This window comes from Narcine bancroftii, chromosome 13 (assembly GCF_036971445.1).
Source record: "Narcine bancroftii isolate sNarBan1 chromosome 13, sNarBan1.hap1, whole genome shotgun sequence".
In the NCBI taxonomy this organism is placed as follows: domain Eukaryota; kingdom Metazoa; phylum Chordata; class Chondrichthyes; order Torpediniformes; family Narcinidae; genus Narcine; species Narcine bancroftii.
This window is the reverse complement of record NC_091481.1, coordinates 9,912,687-9,935,659: the sequence shown is the minus strand read 5'-3', so window position 1 is coordinate 9,935,659 and position 22,973 is coordinate 9,912,687. Positions and strand designations below refer to the sequence as shown.

The 22,973-nt window shown below is 38.8% G+C and overlaps 1 protein-coding gene across 1 annotated transcript in view; it reads right to left on the bottom strand.

Moving 5' to 3' along the window:
• The window catches only part of exoc4 (exocyst complex component 4), a 325,936-nt gene that overhangs the window by 33,302 nt on the left and 269,661 nt on the right, over nucleotides 1-22,973 (bottom strand). The window contains exon 12 of the mRNA XM_069907797.1: nucleotides 9,577-9,732. Within this exon, the coding sequence (XP_069763898.1) occupies nucleotides 9,577-9,732 (156 nt within the window). The remainder of the gene's footprint in view (nucleotides 1-9,576; nucleotides 9,733-22,973) is intronic.

The following is a 22,973-nucleotide window of genomic DNA, read 5'->3' as shown; positions in this document are numbered from 1 at the left end:
TTAGGCACCCAGCTTAGTCAGCTGTTAAAACTATCAACACTTTGACATTCTCAAACATTCAGAAAAAAAACATTAAAATTATTGAAAATTTTAGAAAAAATATTTGCAGTAGACAAACTGTTGCTACATAAAGGCACTGTTTGACCTGCTGAGTTTCTCCAGCATTTGTGTGTTTTTTGCTCTTGCATGCTGTTCTCTGAGTAGCTGCAATAATCCCCACCATGGCCAACATGCACTGAAATATCAAACATATTTTCCCTGGCTCCTATCTCCAACCTGATTTAACCCCTGATGAAAACTCTCATTGAATTTAAGTAGTCATTTAATTGTAGCGAGGTCGTTATGGCTACAGCTAGGTTATAGCCCTACAGTTGTAGCTGGAATCCAAAGAGAAGAAAGACACACACTAGTAAAGTGTATTTGACACTGAGTTTTTCAGTGGCAGCTCTGCCTTTTATAGTCAGCTCATCTGTGTCACCACCAGGGCATGGCTTAAGCGGGCTGGTTGCCAATTGGTTACCTCAGATGCCTAATTGGGCCCTCTGTGATCCACCGGCAGTGATTGGCCAGTTTCACCGCTCTGCCAACAGCCTGTGGAAATGGGCATTTCAGCCCGCACGATGCTTTGCCAGTTGTCGCATTCGACGGCCATTTCCTGTGTCAACCCAAGGCATGGGCTGCTACGTAATATTAAATACACTCCCTGGACTGGTATGTGTAAGGAACAGTAAGAAATTATTTACAAGTTGCCCTCAGGATAACCAAAGAGGCTTGCTCTTTGTTAATATGTGTTATGCATATTCTAACCCACTTCTGACCATTTTAGGAAAGGAACATTTACTCTTACATAGAGTTACAGAATATGCCACCTAATCATCTAAAACAATAAATCGGATTAGATAAAATCTCCAGTGTCATTGAATGTAACAAAAAGTACTTCATCAGCACAGAATAAGGCCATTTTGTCCAAGTGCTCTGTGTCAGTCTTTATGTTCAGCACATGTCCCCCACTTAGTTCTGGCAATATATCTTGCAACAAAGTTCTCAATCAAATACTTACCAGCTTCCCATAAATGCATCAAAGTTACTCAATGCAACCACTTCACTTCACTTGGATCCAGAACCTTAGTTAACACAGGATATGGAATTGGAAGGGTGAGATTATTGGTTTGAGATTTGTTGAAGTAACCAAGTTTAAAGTCCACATTCCTGCTATTCTCTGATTTAGGATATTTAGATTATTTCCCTGCCTCTTGCACTGTTACCACTGAGGAAATTATTGTCAATAGCAACAAATAATTCACAAACAGAAATCAGTTTGGATGTTGGTACCAATGAAAATAAATTTATGCATCTCATCTTTGTTCTAATGGAATAATCAACGAAGGTTGAGTTATAAATGTTGGAATGATTAAAAATAAAGTATATCCATGCAGTTTCAGGAACATACTCAGAATACCAATATTTTCAGATGAATTTATCTACTTTAAGAGATTAATTCTTTGTATTTTGTTTACATTTCACATATTTCAGCGTATAAGTTAACTCCTTTTTGTTTGTCTAATTTTAAGTATATCTGGAATATAAGTTGACCCCAATTTTCAGGATGCCTGAGTTGGCCCGTTGACTGGCGTATAAGTTGACCCTCAAAGATTGGTCTGCTGGTTGTTGGCTGGAGGTGATTGCTATCATGGAGGGTCCATCGACACAACACAACTTGTGACAAAAGTGTGAAGCGAGTTTTAAGTTGAAAGTGATAGAGAAATGGTCAAGAAAATTTGACGTGTATCAGAAGTTGGTAAGAGATTGGGGGAAGCAAGAAGAGATTTAAGAAAAATACCGAAAAGGCAATGTTCATTGATGAAAAGAATCACTCATTGGCCAGAGTTGGAAAATCACATTGCAGGATGGATACATGAAGAGGCAAGATTGCTACATAGTCACCCGAAATAAAGTAAGAACATTTGCACTGCAGTGGGCAAAGTCGCACTCCGTAAAGATTATGAGGCTACGGTAGGCTGGTGCAATTGTTGCATGAACAGGAAAAATCTGATATTACGACCAAAAATTGCTCAGAAATGACCAAAAGATATTGATCATAAAGTTGTGTTTTTACCAGTTTATTATGCGTAACCAGCAGAAACACAAGTTTGCATTGGCCAATATCGGAAACATGGACGAAACCCCCTGTGAATTTCAACATGATAGGCAAGAGAAAAATGAAATTAAAACTGTGCAAACCAGAGGTACAGGGCATAAACATCATGAATGGCTGATGGGAAGAAGTTAAGACCCAAGGTAATCTTCAAACACAAAATTGAACTTAAAATTCCTTGTGGGTATTTTTGTACATTTTCATGTAAAAGGATGGATGGATAAAAATGGTGTAAAACTATGGATAGACAACGTGTGGAACAGGCAGCCAGACAGTTTACACAAAGAATGGAGTTTGCTAGTCTGAGATATGCTTTGTTCTCACTTAATTGAGAAGGCTAAAAGTAGATTTAACACTACAAAATACTTAAATGATGGTTATCCTGGGTGGTTTGCAGCCTTATGATGTCTGCTCGAACAAGTCATTCGAAGACCATGTGCGTGAGGAATAGAATACATGCATGTTGAATGCTGCATTACTTGATGTGCTGTGTAACTTTGTGCTCAAGGTATGGGACAAAATTAAGGTGGGGACTGTGATAAAATCATTCAAAAACTGCGGTATCTCTTGTGCAATTGATGGCATGGAAGCTGATTTATTGTGGGATACTGACGATGAAGATGAAACCACCTCATCAGATACAGACTGGACCCATATGATGACTGTTTAAACAGTGAGAGTATGGATGTGCTCGCCACCATCTTTGCCTCAGATGATGAGAGTGATTTTGAAGGGTTCTAACTGTTTTGCTGTTTTCAATAAAAATCTCAGTGAAAATCTGTAGCAGTCAGGTTTTATTTTGGCTTTCAAGGTCAACTTGTATACCGAATCTGCTTTTCATGGGTTGACTAGTACGCTGAATTGGTTTTTGCATGGGTTGACGTATATGCTGAATCAGCGCAGATTGGATTTTGTGCTGAATTTAAGATCTCAAAAGTATATCCAGTGTACAAGTTGAACACCATTTTTTGAGGTTTTTTTGGGTTTCACAACTCGACGTATGCCAAAATATATATTACAGTAAAATCCCTGTTATCCAGAATGCAAGCAACCAGCAGCCTCAAGCAACTGGCAAAAAGAAAATTGCAGAAAATAAATAGGTAAAAAAAGTTTGTATTTAAAATTGAACGCATTTCTGCATTCAACATGCATGTATTCTATTCCTTATGCACATGGTCTTCGAATGGCTTGTTCAAGCAGACATCATAAGGTTGCAAACCACCCAGGATAACCACCATTTAAGTATTTTGTAGTGTTAATCTACTTTTAGCCTTCTCAGGTAAGTGAGTACAAAACATATCTTAGACTAGAAGTCAGTTTGTCAATCATGTAACACACAATCTCAAGCAATTGGAAAATTCACTTATCTGGCATCTACCAATCCCCATAGGGGCTGGATTCTGGGGGTTTTACTGTAATGCTCCCTTTCATTCTCTGGATCTCTTTTGAGGTATAAAATATGGTTAAGCTACTGTAACTGGGATCATTGAACTAGAGATGTGAATTTAAGTCCCACTGGGGTCATCTCACCAGAGTCTTGTAAATTTGTATCAAAACATCCCTCCTTTTGTATTCTGTAGTCCTTGCAATAAGGGTCATTATTTCATTCGCCTTCCTGATTATGTGCACCTGCATGCCGACTCTTTGCCCTAAGATTCAAAGATCCCCTTGCAAGGCAACATAAATAAATAAAGCCAAAATGTAAAAAAAAGCTAGTATCTGCATTACTTAATATGAAGCTATCAATTTTCTTAAAAAGATCTTGATTTGTTTTAAATCTTAATTTAGAGATGCAGCACAGTAACAGAGGCCATTCTGGCCAATGAGGCTGCTGCACCCATGTGACCAATTAACCTATTAACCCTGTCCAAATTGGGAATGAGAGGAAATCGGAGCACCTGGAGGAAACCCATGCAGACAAGGGGAGAACGGAAAAACTCCTTACAAATAGCAGCGGATGTCTTGAAGGAAGGAAATCACAAGATAAAGGAACAGAAGTAGAAAATTTAGCCCATCAAGTCTGCTCTGTAGCTCCACCCTGAGCTAAACTGTTCTCACATCTAGTTCCAAGTTCTGGCCTTTTCCCCATATCCCTTGATACCTTGACTAATTGGATACCTATCAATTTCTCCCTTAAACTCCCCCAATGATCGGGTCTCCACAGCTGTATGTGGCAATGAATTCTACAAATTCATGACCCTCTGGCTAAAGAAATTTCTCCTCATCTCTGTTTTAAATGGATACCTTCTAATTGTATGATTGAATGTAGGACCTCTTGTCCTACATTCACCCACCAAGGGAAACATCTTATTCACATCGACTCTGTCCAATCCTTTCAGCATTTTTCTATACTCCAATGTATAGAGTCCAAGAGCCACTAAACATTCAGCATGTTACCCCTTGCATTCTAGGAATCATCTTGGTAAATCTTCTCTGTTCTCTCTCCAGCATCATTACATCCCTTCTAAGATAAGGGGCTCAAAACCGTACATAGTATTCCAAATGAGGGCTCATCAGTGGCCCATAGAGCCCCAACAACACCTCTTATACACTATTCCTCTTGAAATGAATGCTTTATTTACTGCCGATTCAACCTTGAGTTATCCTGTACAAGGACACCCAAGCCCTTTTGAACTCCCAAATTTTAATTTTCTCCCCATCCAAACAATAGTCTGCCTGTTTATTTCCTATTCTAAAATGAACAACTATACATTTCTCAACATTATATCTTATCTGCCATTTCTTTGCTCACTCTTCTAAGCAGTCCAGGTCTCTCTGAAAACTTTTGGTTTCTTCAACACTTCCTCCTCCACCACCTATCTTAGTGTCATCTGCAAACTTTGCCACAAAACAATTCAATCCATAATCTAAATAATCAAAAAAAATTGAAAAAAGAAGCAGCCTCAACCCTGACCCCTGCCTAATGCCACTAGTAACCAGCAATCAACCAGAACAGAATCCCTTTATTCCCACCCTTTGCCTTCTGTCTGTCAGCCAATGCTCCACCCAATCTAATATCTTTCATGTAATTGAAATCTGATAGCCTGATGCAGTCTGGCCCAAATGTGAAACTAAACCCACCAATATATTTGGTTCTTAACTGCCCTTTCAGTTTACAAGCTGTTAGACGTTAGTAATAAATGTAAATATTGCCAATTAAATCCACACCTCAAATGGAGAAAAACACTGTACGTGTCTTATTTCTTAATTTTACCTGCATGAATTTAACTTGCAACATATTCATTGTCTGCTTCCCTTATGATTTTACCCATTCCAATATGTCTCAGGAATGTAATACAATAAAACACCCAGATATTTTTGTTTGAGGTTGTCTGTTGACTGAATTCCGGATAATGGGAATTTTACTCTATGCCCAGAGGCAGAAAGAAAGAATTTAAACAAGGAATTGCAAAAGTGACAAACTTAGAGAAGGGAAACAGCAGTGTGCCACAGGAAAAAAGTTTAATTATTTTTTAAAAATGATTGCTTTGAATGATTTTCTATGCAGGTGCTGGCAGAGCAGTGCAAAGGGATGGTGCCCAATAAACAAGGTGAATGTCAACAGTGGCATCTGGTTTAGCAATCAGGAATGGCAGATTGGTTTGCAAATACAAGGTGGGCAAAAGGGTCAAGTAAGCAGAGATAGCTAAATGAAACATCAAAGTTTGGAAAAGGAAAGAGAGAAGGAGTCATAGGGAGATGAAGAAGAAAATGTAATGTGATGTCTGGGGCTAAGCTTCCGCAAAGCAGAGCAAATTTTCAAACCTATAAATTCCCCATCCTTCTTTACATCTCATCCAAAGAAAGATTCATAAAAAATCAAAATAATGAAATGTTACTTTTCAGATACTGACTGACCTAATCTGCATTTCTAGCTTCTGTCATCTTCCAACAGTTACATTTTTTTTACTTTATCACTTAGAAATATTAATTTTGTGGAGCTTTTGGTGTGAGAAGAACATATTATTAACACTGGTACTCTTTCCACTTCCCTGCGGCAGTCAGTTGACAATCTCATGGCACAGAATCCCCATTACACAAAACTACTTGCTTCCAGCAAGACCCCTAATCCTCCTTCCCTTTAGGAATGAATGGCTGAAGTAAAAATTCTTAATTTGAAAATGTAATGAGTGCAAGAATGAATTATTGATAACGTCACACCTGAAAAAAAACTAATAGCAAAGAGTCGTCAGAAAAAGGTATAAATTCTCTTTTAAAAGGTCAGTGGTTGAAAAATCACCGTCTTTCTCTTGCATATAACACTGCTTTGAAGACATGTTTATTGGAGCTGTTCTGGAGTCTCAAACTAATGAATTCTGTCAGCTGATGTTCGACTGCAAGATGCTTATTATTATGAAGAGTAACCTTTTTAAAATGGTGTATGTATCAGTTGCTTAGAGACCTAAAAGCCAAGAGAATTAACTGGTGAAGACAGAAAGCAGAGTTTGCTCATCAATTAGCATATTACTAGTTACCCTGCAGCTTTCAATCATATTAAAGGAAAATTACTGACAAATTCATAACAATGGGGAGTTGATATATTGCAACGCTTGACCAAAGCCGCCCCAAGCCATTTAAGCATCAGTTGCCCATTTCTTTGCCAACTGCCCCAGCCCCCTGGTAAAATGCTTGCAGTAACATGTCAGCAAGCACAATTAATCACTTTTACCCTATTCCTTTCTTGACACTTAAAAGATATTTCTATTTCAGGATTCTGACAGAGTGATAAATGGAAGGACGGACCAAGCCATGGAAGGAGAAATGGAAGTCGCTGGTGCCATTCAAGAACGTGTTATGTGCCTGAAACTCATGCTGCCCTTTCACCCTTTTAAGTACAACATATTTAGAAACCATCTATAATTGTCACCGCTTTCTGAACGTTTGTCATGGGGAGGGATGCAGAGTGTTAATCCTTCTTGTTTAGTTGGTGACATTCAGAGATGCCTTCTTAAAAAATGGGAATATTCCCTCCACTCTTGAAATTACATAATTATATAAATAATGTCTTAACTCTGTTTGGCATTATTAAAGGAAGCCGAACATTGTTGCATGGGACCTTATTTTCCTAAGATTAAACATGTGACAATGGATATCTAATTAACTCAATATCATCTGCAATGTTTACAATTTGAATACAACTCTCTACTCATGAAAAATGCAGATCTGAGGGAGAATAGCTGGCTAGTGAAAAGAAATCCTGGGCATAATTTAGAGCGGAGGATATCATCTTCAATTGGTTGGCCATTTATTTAACATCAAGAAAAAGTTAGTACATGAGCCTCACAATCTCTCCTGCCCCAGCAGCATTTTTCCTGCTGTCCTTCAAGAAGAGAAAAATCCAAAAGCTTCTTTTTGTTCTGTTAAATTATAGGCTGTGCATAAATTGTATGTGATGCCTCCCCAAGGGTGAAAGGCCCAATAGATTGAGCCAAGCTGAATGAAAAATTTAGTTACTGGTTTATTTCAATGTTTACATTAAACATATACAACTTTTAATTTTTTTTGGATTGGAATAAAGCTATTCATCTTTTGCTAATTGACACACCAATCTCAATCTCAGTTAGGTCCTTATGTCTACACAAGGATCACCACTCTAGTCTGACACGGTACAGTCAAGAGTAAAGAAAGAAACCCCTATTAAAAAGAAACTTCATAAATATCTAATACTCCCAAATCCATGTTTCTTTTAAAATAAAATTCCATGAATTATTTCCCTAATAACATCTGGCTGGGTTTCGAATTTGCACGAATGCAACTGCTAGTTAAGGACTTTTAGTGATACATTTTATAAAATACTGGTTAGAATCCAAGACCAAATGGAAGTCTACTTTTCTTAAAAGGAGGATGGGACTTGTATCATTTAACTGTTATGGTACATTTACTTGTCAAAATATAATGGGCCTTTTTTTAATCCTTCATCCACTTGACATTGTTACATGTGAAAAGAGCCAGAAGATGCAGGGCTTCCACCTGACAATATTGCTCTGAAGGTGGCCAACAGAAAATGTAGGGCAGCAGTTTGACAGGAATCTACTTCCAGCTTTCTCTCCTCAGTTGTTAGGGAAATTGAAACCACATCATGCATTCAAATTTCCATCACCTGAAAGTGAGCAACCCTCCGCATAAGTTGTGTTATGATTTGTACAACTGTTTATTTCTTCACTTTTTATTCTGTACTCCGAACAGACTACACCACTATCATAAAAGCTATTACTAATCTGATAGACCAAACAACAATATGGTGTCTTTTGACAGAAAGCATTTATCTGTTCTGACTTAAATGGATGACTCCTTATCCTTTCTTTCTTGATTCTTCGACAAGAGGAAACAAACTTCCCATGACCACCCTGTGAGGAATATTCAAGATTTCATGCTCCAACCAAGTTGTCTCTTCTAAACGTCAGTGGACTGATCCAATCCTTCTCTATAAACTTTCTCTGAACTGCATCTAACATATTCACAATCTTCCTTAAATCTGGAGGCTGTTAAAGTTGTATCACTTAACCTCTCTACTTTTGTATTCAATTGCCATCACAATGAGCAATTATATTTTACTAACATTTCTAATGATCTGTCATTGTGAATCGTGGACAAGGACATCCAAATCCCTCAAAGCTTTGCCGTCTCTATTGATTTTGATGATATGTTTCTTTTCCACTTCTCCTGTCAAAGTTTATTACATTCCATTCATGCTATAACTTTGTCCACTTGCTTAACCTTCCTATCTCTTTGGAGCCTCATTATCTCTGCGTTAACTTATTTGCCCGAACTTATTTGCTGAATTTAGTGATTAATTCAGTGCCTCCAATCAAGTCATCTATATACACTTCAATGATCATGTTCTGACACACTATTCATTTTATCATGCCATTTATCCATCTAAATCACTATTTATCTTGTTAATCAGCTAACCATCATTCTGATATGTTACTTTCTGCACCCCTTTGTCCATATAAAACCTTTTCAAAGAATTCCAAGAAAATGGTTAAACATGACTTCCCTTCGCAAAACCACGTTGACTGTCCCTGATTAACTTGAAATTTTCAATATGCCCTGTCTTTGATAATAGTTCTAATGTTTTCTCCTACGTTTCAAAGAGGTACAGCGTTAGTAGGTTAATTGAACACATGAATGAATTTGGGCAACATGGGTTGGAAGGACCTGTTACCGTGTTGTATCTCTAAATTACGGTAAGTTCAACTTTTCGTTTCGCCTTTGTGGTTCCAGACTAAAGGCCTGATTGTGAGATTTCATCTGAAAGCATTACAAGTTCCTGTCATTCAAAATAACTTCCTTCCTTCAACTAAGCACAGCAGAACACTTCTTATTCATTCAGACTTTTATTTTAAAACATCATTGATTACAGCAGTAAAGGAACTACTCTTGGGCTCGAAATGAAGAAATTTGCAATTAAATCCTACCTTGTAAAGTCCTCCTCATCTTCTCGCTTAGGCCTCATCTGTTTAGGCTGAGCCATGTTGGTCCAGCTTGGGAGAGAGGTTAGCAATCGGCTGATGTCCTCATCCTTAGCCCAGGATGCACTAATGATGAGCTTCTCTTCTGATTGAACAATGCTCCTGTATTGACAAGAATTTAATTTTTAATATAGTACAGATTATGCACTGTATGATGAGGTTCCTCTGTACAATGAAAATGTTTGCTAAAACAGATAGAGTTCAATGTAGATGTTTTCCCTGGGTGGACATGGTAACCTAAACTCCCACTGAAAAATTAAAGATTTTGTATTTTATGATACTCTAGTATGGTTCGCGTAGCTGTTATGACAACACTCTTACAGCACCAGCGACCAGTTCTAATCCACCACTGACTGTAAGGAGTTGGTACATTCTCTCTGTGTCCAGGGAATTTACTCCCTCATTCCAAAGATGTACAGAGTTGGTATTTTGGATAATTGGTCACACGCGTATAATTGGGTGGTGCAACTGTACATTGTACATATGTATATGACATAACCTCTCTTTACTCATTACGTAGAGAGTTGAATAAACCAAATTAGTTGCCACAGAATGGAGGATGAATTCATAGACTGTATAAGAGATTTCCTAGATTAGTATTTCGAGGAACCAATGAAGAAACAGACTATTTTTGGTTCTGGTGCTCTGTAATCTAAAAGGCTTAATTGATGAATACCTGCTAAGGGTTCTTCAGTTATTATTTGAAGAATGTTACATGAAGCTTGACTGTAATTTAGTTTATTCTGAAACTCATGTCTTAAATTTGAATAATCCAAAGTGCAAAGTTTGTCTATGTGAAATTGGAAATCTACATTAAAATAGCTATCAAGTGAAGTTAAATGTGGCATTTGATCAAAACTAACGATGCATGAGGATTGCGAAAGCTTCAGAATTCCGCAAAAGAGAACCATATTCTTCCCATAACATTGGTATTCTTTCTTTGTTCATTTATTTATGATCCTGCATATACTAAATTATTATAATAAACATATAAATCAATTAAGTTGTTTTATACAGCATCTTCAGAATATCTGGACAGATTAAGAACTTGTTCAGTTCTGACAAAGGTTCTTTGACCTGAAATGTTAACTCTGTTTCTCTTTCCACAGACACTACCTGACTCACTGAGTGTTTCAGGATTTCCTGTCATTTCAAGCTTTCATAAACTCTTTCAAAGGAATAACTCTGACTTAGAAATATTTTCTGACTCTTCAAAATAGGGGCAAGATATTTTATGCCTATCTTAGGCTTCAACATCTCACCTAAACAACAGCATTTCCGACATTTCTGGAAGAGCCAGAGTGTTTTACTTCAACACACAGCTTCTGTCTTGATGCCAACAGGTTACCTACTGAACCATAATGCTAAATATTCTGACTACTGTGGCATCATTATGTCTTTCCTCAAAATAGACAAAAGGTTTCTGCACTTAATCTGGTCATTTCAGTTTACCAGCTCTCTTACAACAAATATTTTCCAATAATGTTACAAAATGATTATGGCTGCAGCTGTTTTGAGAATTCTGAAATTTTCAAATAGTTGTTTGGAATTTCTTAACACAACATGCAGACAATAACACAAACTCAGCGTCCATAAGAAGCAAAGAATAACCACGGTCTTTGGCCTGAGCCGTTCGACAGGCGTGAGCAAAGACAAGCAGGTGTCTGAATAAAATTGTAGGTGGAGGGAGCAAGAGGGGGAGCACAGGCTAATCAGTAATTGGTGGCTACAGGTAGGAGGGAAGAAGAGAAAAAAAGATAAGGTAATAGGGGAGAGGCTCGTTCTCTGATAAAAGGGAGTGAAGGGCAGGAAACAATCTTGATAGAAAAAGAGAAAGTGAGGCGGGGGGTTAATGGAAATTGGAGAAACCGATGTTAATTATGTCAGGTTAGAGAGCGCCCAGGCGGAAGATAAGGTGTTGTTCCTCCAGTTTGTGGATAGCTTCAGTTTGGCAGCGCATGAGGCCTTGGATGGACGTATCAGTGTGGGAATGCTGCGTCTTGAGGGATGAGTTCATTGATAACCTGCCCCCTGCCATTATTTCCTTATCCTTTTAATAAAAAGGCACAAAGCACAAGAAGGTCAAAAAAGGAATTAGTAATAAAACATCAGTTAAAGAAAGAGAAGACACTGTTTTTCCAATGTTTCCTGGTGGGAACCCAATGGGTGATCATCATTACATTGTAGCCACACCACAAATCTCCTTGCACAAAGATCTATTGCTTAAAAAATAACGTGTTCTATGACTTATTGTGAGAAATTTTAAGGGAGTTCTGTTAAGATTATTCCAAAATAGCATACAGCTCTTCAGAATAAAATATCATGTAAATTAACTGCAACATGTGTGGGAGTTAAAATGTTTCTTTTAAGTTGTTTCCAGAAAGCAATGCTGTACCATCGACTGGATAAGTTCTTCACCAATATGAGCAATATATGCCTAACCCTCATTGATTAGGATAACTGTTTCAGTGCCAGTGACCTGGGTTCAAACCTGGTGTTGTCTAAAAGGAGACTGTTTTCCCCCCATCTGTGTGGGTTTCTTCTGTGTGCTATGGTTTCTGCCCACCCTTCAAAATGTTTGGGAGTTGTAGATTTATTGGAGTATTTTGGGCTCATGGGCTAGTCAGCCCTGTTATCGTGCTGTGCATCTACATTTACAATTAAAAAAACTATTGGTTCAAATTCTGATTACCTAACCATATCTGGACCGGTGGGAAGGACAATTAGAAACTGAAAGAACATCCAGGGCATTCCCTGAACCCATCCATTGATCGCTCCTCTCAGAACATGGATGTGCAGGGATAAGGACAAGATTCACCAAATTTCCTGACATGATTGAGTGGGTGGTGGGTGCTGAACAAATTAAATCCTCGTTTCTTAGTACACCATGCCTGTGGGTGCCGAACAAATTAAACTCTTGTTTTTCAGTATACTACTGTATGCCTGTGTGCTATGTACGTCAGTCTGAGAGTGTGGGCCCTTTGGTGAGTTCACCTGTATGTAAATAAAGACCATTATTTGTTGATAACACATGACCAGCCTTGATTCTCTTTGAATCCATCAAAACTATTCTGAGCACAACATTTTGGTCATTGCCAGCCAAATTATTCCAAAGATTTTGTGCTTGGAGGGAAAGATAAGAGTTGGCAGAATAAAATTGGAAACCACTACGTTTTCATAAATGTATTACTTCTGATCTTGCACCTGCACAATTATTGACCAATGAGATACAGTTCAATTGGGTTTTTAATCCATGTAACTCAGGAGCACAGGGCATTATTAAGCCTTATGGCCTGAGTTGGAGCTTGAAAAATCAACTCCTATCCAAAATCAAGGCTCCAGAACGTTCAACGGATTTGACAATCCCGATATAACCATCATTCATTGCAAGTACAGTGGACTGAAAAATTCAAGCTTGAGAACAAAATAATCAAGAGTCAGTGGAGCTGGTGTTGGATGGGGAGGCATGGCTGGAAGTGAAAGAGGAAGGTAAGGAGGGCAATACAATTCTTTACACTGAAACAATGTAAAGCACTTCAATGGCACAGAGTGAAAATATTAATATCATTTTTGGCAAGCATTAGTTATGTGTAGAACTTGGACAGATTGCAATAAACTACAGAAGAATTTTAAGTGGGTGACAAGTTACTGAAGATGTTTCCAACATCAATTTATTTGCTTGCCTTCGGCTCTAGAGGCAAATTTAAGTTTATCTTGTGAGATGTCTAAAAATCACAACTCCCTGCTGTTGGTATATTGTTGAAATATAATTATACTGGAAACACCAGAAGAATCTTCTGGCAGCAATAGCACAGTGCACCATTTAAGTGTTACATAAGTAAAAAATGTAATTGGCAGAATTTGCACGATGGACAAATCAGTACCAGCTCACCGAAATGTCTTGGGTTTCCAACTCTTTTGCCATGAAGTTCAAAGTGATGATCCGAGTGCGCTCTACCCCTGGATCCCATGTGCATTGCTCGATTCATATCCCCCTCTCTCCCTATTAATTCCCTGTCCAGATTCAACTTCCTCCCAAGCTCCACACTACAACTTTCTCTGTTTCATCTTGCATTTCTGGATCTCAAGCCTGAAAACTCCTTCACAAACTTTAACCTCATGAATCTCTTGTACATTATTCAAAGTTTTCACTTCACCTGCCCCTGAACTTTCTGTGGAGTCCCTCAGTAGTCTTGATTTGGTGCTTTGTGTTTTAATTGTGTATTTCTAATAACTCTCCTCTGTTTCTTCTCCCCTTTGTTGTATTTACTTCTACATCAACTTTAAGAATAAATTAGATGAATTATTAAATGAAAACCTAGATCTCTTTTCCACTGCCCCCATAGCACCCTGCTCGGTGCTTAAAGCTCATGGAGTGAACCATCTGCTCAGCTATTTACCTTGGTCTCCGGGGGTATAAAACTAACGACGGCACCTGATTAGGTTGTTTAACATCAGTGGGAAAAAACCCCAGACTGAAACAGTTCAGTGCTTTTTATTCAAGGAACACCTGCCACTGGTGGAGCACAATTTCATATGATTTCCTCATTTATTCAGTCAGCTGGAAGATCTGCTGACAGTCTGGGACACGGGTCTTGGCATGCACATAGTTTGGCATCTACGGTGAGACTGAAGGCAACTCAGATGTCTACCACAAGTCTTGCTGACAGCTACATTCAAGAGAACCCAGAGATGAAAAGGGAATAGAAATCAAATCCCTTTCAGTCAACACTAAGGATTTTAAAATTAAAAAATGCCTTGGGCTTTGCATTTAAGATATTTAGGAACAAAATGGCAGTTTAGCTCTTTAATTATTGACATTCTTTATACTTGGTCCTTTGTCGGCATCTGCATAAATAAAATATGATGATTAAAAAAATACATGGCTGATATTGCTCAGCACACAATATAAATGAAGAAAACCCTCTACATCATGTTAAAAAAAACCCATATTTTAATTTAGAAATGCTTTCTCATGAAGCCTCCACCATTCTTCTCCTGAGAGGAGACTAACGATGGGCTTTCAGCAATGTGTGATAGCAGGTCTCACACCCTCACCCACAAGAGCACTTATCATGTGCAGGAGAGACAGAGTGCCTCTGGGCTATTTGATTTTATGGAGCACCACATACCTCCATGAACATTTATCACCTGCCACAGAGCAAGACAACTGATACTTTGTTCAGTTACTGACAAATGACTGCTTTACTAGACCATTTTGGTAGACATTAAGATGTAACATTAAATAGGTATTGAAGTATTGTCCACCAATAATGCTCTGATGCAAACATTTTATTTAATTGACTTAAACAGAACTAAATGAAGGGAAGGGAGAACATGATCAATGATTAATATATACTGTATTTCTTAAGAATACACTAAAAAACATGGGACTTATTTTACATTAAAAACACAGAAATTCTGGAGGAATTCAGCAAGTCGCAGTATTCATAGGAGATAAAGATCACCAACATTTTGGGCCTGAACTGTCCTTCAAGGTATGAGCAAAAAAAACCAGGCATGTACTTTTTGTTTGTACCTTGAGGAAGGGTTCAGACCCAAAACATTATGTATTGGTTATATATCTTTACCTCTGATAGACGCTGCCAGACCTGCTGGGTTATTCCAGTGTCTTTAGACTTTTGTGTTTCAGCCTGGACTTGTTTTACATATCAGGATAGCAGGCTCCTATCTCAAAAGAAATGACCACACAGATTGATAGGATAGCTAAGAAGGCCTATGGGATGATGGGCTTCATTAATGGGGATTTGAGTTCAAGAGTCGTGAGGTCATGTAGCAACTCTACAAATCTCTGGTAAGATCACACTGAGAGTATTGCATACATTTCTGGTCTCCTCATTACAGGAAGGATGTGGAAGCGATGGAGAGGGTGCAGAGGCAATTTACCAGGATGTTGCTTGGATTAGAAAATAAGATTTATGAGGCAAGGTTAGCAGAACTGGGACTTTTCTCTTTGGAGCGAAGAAGGATGAGAGGAGGAGACTTGTCTACAAGATTCTGAGAGGTATATACACAGGATGGACAGCCAGCGCCTTTATCCCAGGGCAGGTATAGCAAATACCAGAGGACATATGTACAAAGTGAAGGGAGGAAATTTTAGAGGAGACATCAGGGGCAAGTTTTTTTAAAAAAACACAGAGTTGTGGTGCCTGGAATGCCTGACCAAAGCATTAGGGGCATTTAAGAGACTTTTTGGCACATGGATGAAAAAAAGAGGGTTACGAGGTAGGAAGGGCTTGGTACTTTTTTTGTTGTTGCTAGGAATATATGGATCGGCACAACATCGAGGGGCGAAAGGCCTCTTTTTGCTGTAATGTTCTATGTCTATATTCCACAAACTGACACAGTTCACATTTCAATAGTCTAATGACGATTCTTTAGTATTCTTTGGTGTTCTTTAGTATCTATCAATTCATTCAATCCTGGCAAGCTCTTGGTTCGATTCCCAGTCTATGCTCATTTGGTGACAGCCACAAGCTTGACGGGAAAGCAATAAACAGTTTCAACACACTGGATTTGAGCAGGAAAATTCAGTTAGCGTTTACTCCTGATCACCATCCAACATGCTTTGCTACAAGGATGCATGAATCTTGAGCAGACAAAGAAATGCTGGTGGAACTCAAAACTGCCCTCCACCCATTTCACAGCCCTCCATGCCTCTCCCATCCACGTACCTGTCCAAATTCTTCTTAAATGTTAAAAATGACCTCGCATTTACTACTTCAACTGACAGCTCATTCACACTCCCACCATTCTCTGTGTGAAAAAGTTCCTTCTCATGTTGCCCTAAACTTTTTCCCTTTCACTCTTCACCCACGTTCTTTGGTTTGTATTTCACCGACCCTCAGTGGAAAAAGCCGACCGACATTTTCTCTGTCTATCCCCCTCATAATTTTAAATACCTCTATCAAATTTCCCCTCTTTCTTCCACGCTCCAGGGAATAAAGTCATAACTGTCTAACCTTTCCCTGTAACTCTGTTCCTGAAGTCCAGCTAACATCCTAGTAAATCGTCTCTGCACTCTTTCCATCTTATTGATATCTTTCCTGTAGTTAGGTGACCAAAATTGCACACAATACTCCAAATTTGGCCTCACCAATTTCTTATACAACTTTAACATAACATCCCAACTCAGGGGTGTATCTACAGAAAATGGCACCTATGGCAGTGGTGTCCAACCTTTTACATTTCATGTGCCAAAATAAACAGTGACAAGGAGATCTCGTGAGAGTAGGCCTTGGTGGCACCATGCTGTATTTGGCTTTGACCTTTTAATAGGTTGAGAGTGAATGGGAGGATGAGGAAGGGAGGACAGAGTGGATAAGAAAGAGTCATGTGTTCTTTGTACATTGGGAGGGTGGCTCTGGGAGGAGATGATGCTGGGGGTGGAATGGTGCTAGTGGGGGTGGGGTTGCCAGGGCGATGAAGAACATTAATTTTTCACTCTCCGAGGATGGCTTGTTTGACTTTAATAGAAACTGCTCAGTGGCACCCCTTCAAGTGTCGCCCAGGGCATGTGTCATACCTTCCATACCTTAGATAGACCTCTGTCCCAACTCCTATACTAAATATTTTGATTTAGAAAGATTCTCTTTACAACCCTATCCATCTGTGTAATGACACTCTTAGGGAATTATGCATCTGTATACCCAGATCCTTCTGTTCTACCACACCCCTCAGTCCTCTACCATTCACTGTGTATGTCCTTTCTTGGTTTTATCCTTCCAAAATGCAACACCTCAAACCTATCTGCATTAAACTCCTGGTATTTTCCAGCTCATTTCCTAGCTGGTTCAGATCCCTCTGCAAGCTTTGAAAATATTCTTCACTGTCCACAACGCCTCCAATGTTAGCGTCATCTACAAACTCGCTGATCCAATTTACCACATTATCATCCAGATCATTGAACAAAGAACAACGGTCCCAGCACCGATCCCTGAGGCACACCATTAGTCACAGGCCTCCAGTCTGAGAAGCAATCATCCACCACCATTGTCAAAACCAGTTCCCTACTTCACCATGAATACCTAACGTGTGAACCTTCCTGACTAACATCCCTTGTGGGACCTCGTCAAAGGCCTTACTATAGTTCATGTGGACAACCCACATCCTTTCCTTCATCACTTTCTTGAAAAACTCTACAAGATTGGTTAAACATGACCTACCACAGACAAAGCCATGTTGACTATCCCCTAATCAGTTTATGGCCATCAAAATAATTGTGTATCAGATCTCTTAGAACACCAACTACTGATGTCAGGCTCACTGGCCTATAATTTACAGGATTACTTTTGGAGCCTTTTATTGAGACAAGGAACAACATGAGCTACCCTCCAATCCTCTGGCACCACACCTGTGGCTCAGGATATTTTAAATACTTTTGTCAGAGCCCCTGCAATTTCTACACTAGCCTCTCTTAAGGTCCGAAGGAATATCTTGTCAGGCCCTGGGATTTATCCACCCTTATTTGCTTTAAGGTCGCAAGCACTTCCTCCTCTTTCATCTGTAAAGGTTCCATGACCTCACTGCTTGTTTTCCTTACTTCCCATGATTCTGTGCCCATTTCCTGAGTGAATACTGATGGAAAAAAAAATAAGATCTCCCCCATCACTTTTGACTCGATACAAAGCCAGCCACTATGATATTTTTGCACTAAATAATATATTTATTTTTAAATATAATTTATACCAATATTTACATTGTTCATGACAATAAATTCTGAGTCTAAAATGGAGTTTCTCACAGGTTAGATCACAGCTAGAGTCAACATCCTAAACAGTGAGTCCTAATTTAAATAGTGAATCCTGTTGAAAATCTCATTGCAAATTCAACTGCCCATAATGGTGGGCAATATATTGCATTTTTTTTATTTAAAAAAGAATGCCCATGTTCTTATTCAGATTTGATTGAAATAGTGTAACTTATTATAAATGACGGCAGCCCATTTTATCAAGAATACCTTTTATTTCCTGTAACCAGTTTAGTCACAAGTTGGGGGGTACAAACAAACCTCTTTTGTCAAAATGATTCTTTTTCTCCCACTTATTCAAGATTTAATCTGGTAATAGTAATGTCCTTAATCAGCATTGCGGTGTCAGCTGAGTGAATATCATTAATTGTAAAGCCCCACCAACAGTTATGTCCTTCACTCAGTCAAGCCTGCCTCTGTATGGCCTCGGCTGTAGGGGTATCATAGAAGCATGCCAAAAGAATTAAAACTGCATCCAATAAAATACATTAAAAGCCTTGGTATCAGATGATTATGGGGATTGGTAGATGCCGGTTAAGTGTATTTTCCAGTTGCTTGAGACTTACTCTCCCCCCTCCGCCAACAAGTTTACAGATAAAGCCTCTGACTGGGTCAACTCTTACTAAGCAGGGACAAGAAGTCACCCCAAGTGGCAACCAGCTCTTCATCCTGGATGACGCCATTTTATTCAAACACAACATTATTCAAACAACTGCTACGAGCAAAGCATGACCAAGGCCCAGCGCTGGCTGGATATTCGCTCCCATGTTCACCAAAGGTTTATGGTTTGATTATTTTATAGTTATCTATTTTAATTTAAAAAAAAATTATTTCCTTGATTTTTTTTTTGCCTGTTGCTTGAATTCCAGGTAACAGGGGTTTTGCTGTAATTATTCCCCTGCTATTGTGCTTTCTTTCATTTCCTTGATATTTTTATTCCCTCTCTTCTGTACCTTTTAGACTGTGAAACAAAACTCGCCATGGATTCACAGTGCAGGAAAGAGCGAGAAGAAGCTATTAAAATAGAGAGCTATAGTGGTAGACATTATTGGACCTTTAATATTGTTACATATATTTCAATATAATTCAAATTATTTTGGGAAAAATATATTGAACTGCTGGAAGATAAAAGTCTTGCCATTTGCAAAAGGAAAATTGACATTTAACTCAATACATTTTGAAAAAGGTTGGAATAAATAATGGCTACAACTGATATGACCAAATTAATCTGAAATGTAGTTCAATGAAATGCAGCACAGACCAGTACAATCATTTCCCTCACTGTTTTCTCAACTTTGGAATCCTCATTTAGAATGCAGTCCAGCCAGATGGGACACATAAATACATAACATTTCTTTTTCCCTGAGCACTGGAGCAGCTACAGTCTTGTACACGTTGTGGTCTACAATAGAAGTGATCTTTATTTTCCCAGATCCCAAAATGGATTAAAATGGGGAAATGTGTCATGATTGCCAACTATAATGTCGCCAGGTCCATCACAGGTTCCAAACTACCATCCGTTGAAGACATCTATGTGAGGTGCAGTCTGAAGAAAGCAGCCAACATCACAAAGGACTCCATTGCCCTGGTCACAGTCTCTTCTTACTGCTTTCTTCGGGTAGAAGGTACAGAAACCTGAAGACCAGCACCTCTAGGTTTGAGATGGTTTCTTTCCAACGGTTATCAGACTCTCCAATCTCTCTCATTATACTAATCCTGTACTGCTCTGACCCTGCAAAAGGACCGTTGGCACTATTGCAAAGTATTTTTTTCTTTCTCGCGGAAAACGGTCAATATTTACTCTTCATCCATTCTTTCTTTTTAATTATGAAGTACCTGTTCAGCTGCAGCAAGTACGAATTTCTGTGCCTATGAACTTGTCACTGTCATTAGTGACAAGTGAGGGTTGCTTTGCAAGTAATTAAAATGGTGCAATCTCAGTTACCTCAGTTTTATAGGTTATGACTTCAAAATCCTGGCTCTTGGGCTTTATGTTGCACAGAATCAGATCTTGCTTAAGTTGCTGAACTTGAACTCCAGACTGAACTCCTAGCCAACCCATTTTGCATAACTCCGGGCAGTACATGTGCACAGGTCTCATCGCCAGTGGATCAATTAGACTTTAAAGGTGGGTGAAAAATTCTGGAATGAAATGGAACACAAGCATAGCCCATTCGCCAAAAGGGGAACTTTCATTAAAGGGGATGAATGGAGTGTGATAGGTAAGGATAAAAGTTGAAGAAAAAAATGAATTTTGTATATTTCTAACTCCTCTGGCAGAAATTAGAAAAGGGAATGGATGGAATTGTTATAATAGGAGATAAGAAGACATCAAAATTAATAGCGAGAGAATGACGTGGTTGTGATTGAGGGCATCTTCGTAAATCTGATGACAATTGAGCTTTAAAGTGTTAAAAGAAGTTTTATTGACTCATAAGTTCAGAAAAGGCAAATAGATTGAACAAAAGGAAAGCAGACTGAGGTAGAGAATTCTGACCTGATATTAAGCTGTTGCATTTTGGTTATCAAGTGGCTTCAGGTTCCCATCACCGGAAACAATTTAAATAGATCTCACTTGTCAAATATGGTCTCTGGGTTGACATTCTTGGCCCTGTTACCTTCCACTTACTAATATTATTGTCCATTCCAAGAACTGGCAGATTGTGACAGTGGAATCTCGAGACTGCTGAAGCCAATTAAACCAATCCAACAGGAAGAGATTGCACATGATGTCAGGAATAGACATATGTGAGCCACTGAGCAAAGAAAACTGCAGACATTTGCACATAAACTCAGCATGAAGCAACAGAACTGACAGCCATTGGAACCAAACATGGCCTACATCTTGCGTATGAAGATATGGGAGCCAGTGCGCCTCGATTAGATTAAGAGCATGTCTATATTTTGTAATGTAACTTTTTTTCTTCAACCTCTAGAAGCTTTCGTGTTTCTTGTGTGAAATCCACACAATTTTCCATTTCAAACTGAAGCCACACAAGCTGGAAATAAATTATTTCTACAGAGAATGCCAGGTAAAAGAAGAAAAGATTAACGATGTTGACAAATATATATATTTTTTCGTCTGCTCAAAATTCCTGCATCTGCAGTTTTTGTGCTTCTCGACATTTACTTAGAGATCTTCTTCTGGCAACACTGGCTAAGATTCGACTCATACTGGTTCTCCTCACTGAGACATTGTGCTTCCAAGTCGTTTGTTTAGGTTCTGAGATTGGTTTCCAATAATCTACAAATTGCCAACTTCAGCAAAGGTAAAGTAGAAAACGTGGAAATCAAAACATTCTCACTGATGTCTGCTGCTCTACTGTCAGCTTTGAAAAATATGGTATCTCAGTGTAGCTCGCAATATCAGCCATTTGCAGCAGGAAATTTCCTGTCCTTGCGTATGATGGATACCAGGAAAAAACGTGGCTCAGTCATTATTTCAAATTTGAATATACTCTCAATGACTTGATGGGTTATGAGCTGCCATTCAAACTCTTTGGCTTGGAAACAATCACAGGTCGAGTACCCTTTATCCATCAATCTGAAACGCTCCAAATTCCAAAACTTTTTGAGCACCGACATGACACCACATATAGAAAATTCCACATCTGACCTTACTTGCCCACATGGGGCTCTGACACTCTGTTGACACCAGTTTGTGACCAACCACCGTCTCCGCCCGACCTACGTCCATCACTCGCTGTGATGACTCTGGAGAGAACATTTAAAAAAGCCGCCCAGCAGAATTTCTAGTATTTGGTGCTGCATTCATCTCCTTTTTTAAGCAGAGATCAAGTTTTTCTTGGTAAGTACAAAACATTATTTTAATTTGAAATCTGAAATGCCAGGTTTGAGTGTAACACGACCAGCAACATTATTGCATTGAAAAAAATTAAATACAGTGTACTGTAACCTTTTGATCAAAACACAGCATCGTAGGGAGACTGAAAGCCTGTCGTCGTTTGACAGCTGATACAGGGATTCTGCTGATGCTACTGGGCTGCTTAGTTACCCAAAATCCAAAAGAAATTCCAAAATTGGAAATACTTCTGGTCCCATGCCTTTCAGATAAGGGGTACTCAACCTGTATTACACACTTGGAGTGCCATTCTATTAGTTTTTTATTATTGGAGGTTTAATTATTTTTGGTCCTAGTCCAATCTTTCTTTCCCCTTTATTTCTAATTCTCATTCTCCGCCTTATTTGAAAACCATTACACCATGTCCTTCTTAGTCCTTGTGCTGTTAATTTCACTGTGCTATTTTTCAAAATGAATTGCTATTGATGTTGGGCAGTTGCTTGGCCTATTGCCTTGGATCTTAATTGCTTTGAAGAACATGCAACCTGGTTTCCATCTACTATTTGCCAAAAGATCATCAAGATCATGGCATTTCTTCATTCCACCATCCAAATGCTGGGACCTATAATATGATACTTTGGGTAGATCTGGGTTCATTCACCAATCTATAACCCACAAAGGAACAAATCCTGATTCATTCAAACTTCCAAACCATGGGTTCAAGGACATTAGGGTCCAAATTACACTTTAGATATTTGTGGGGAGTCCACC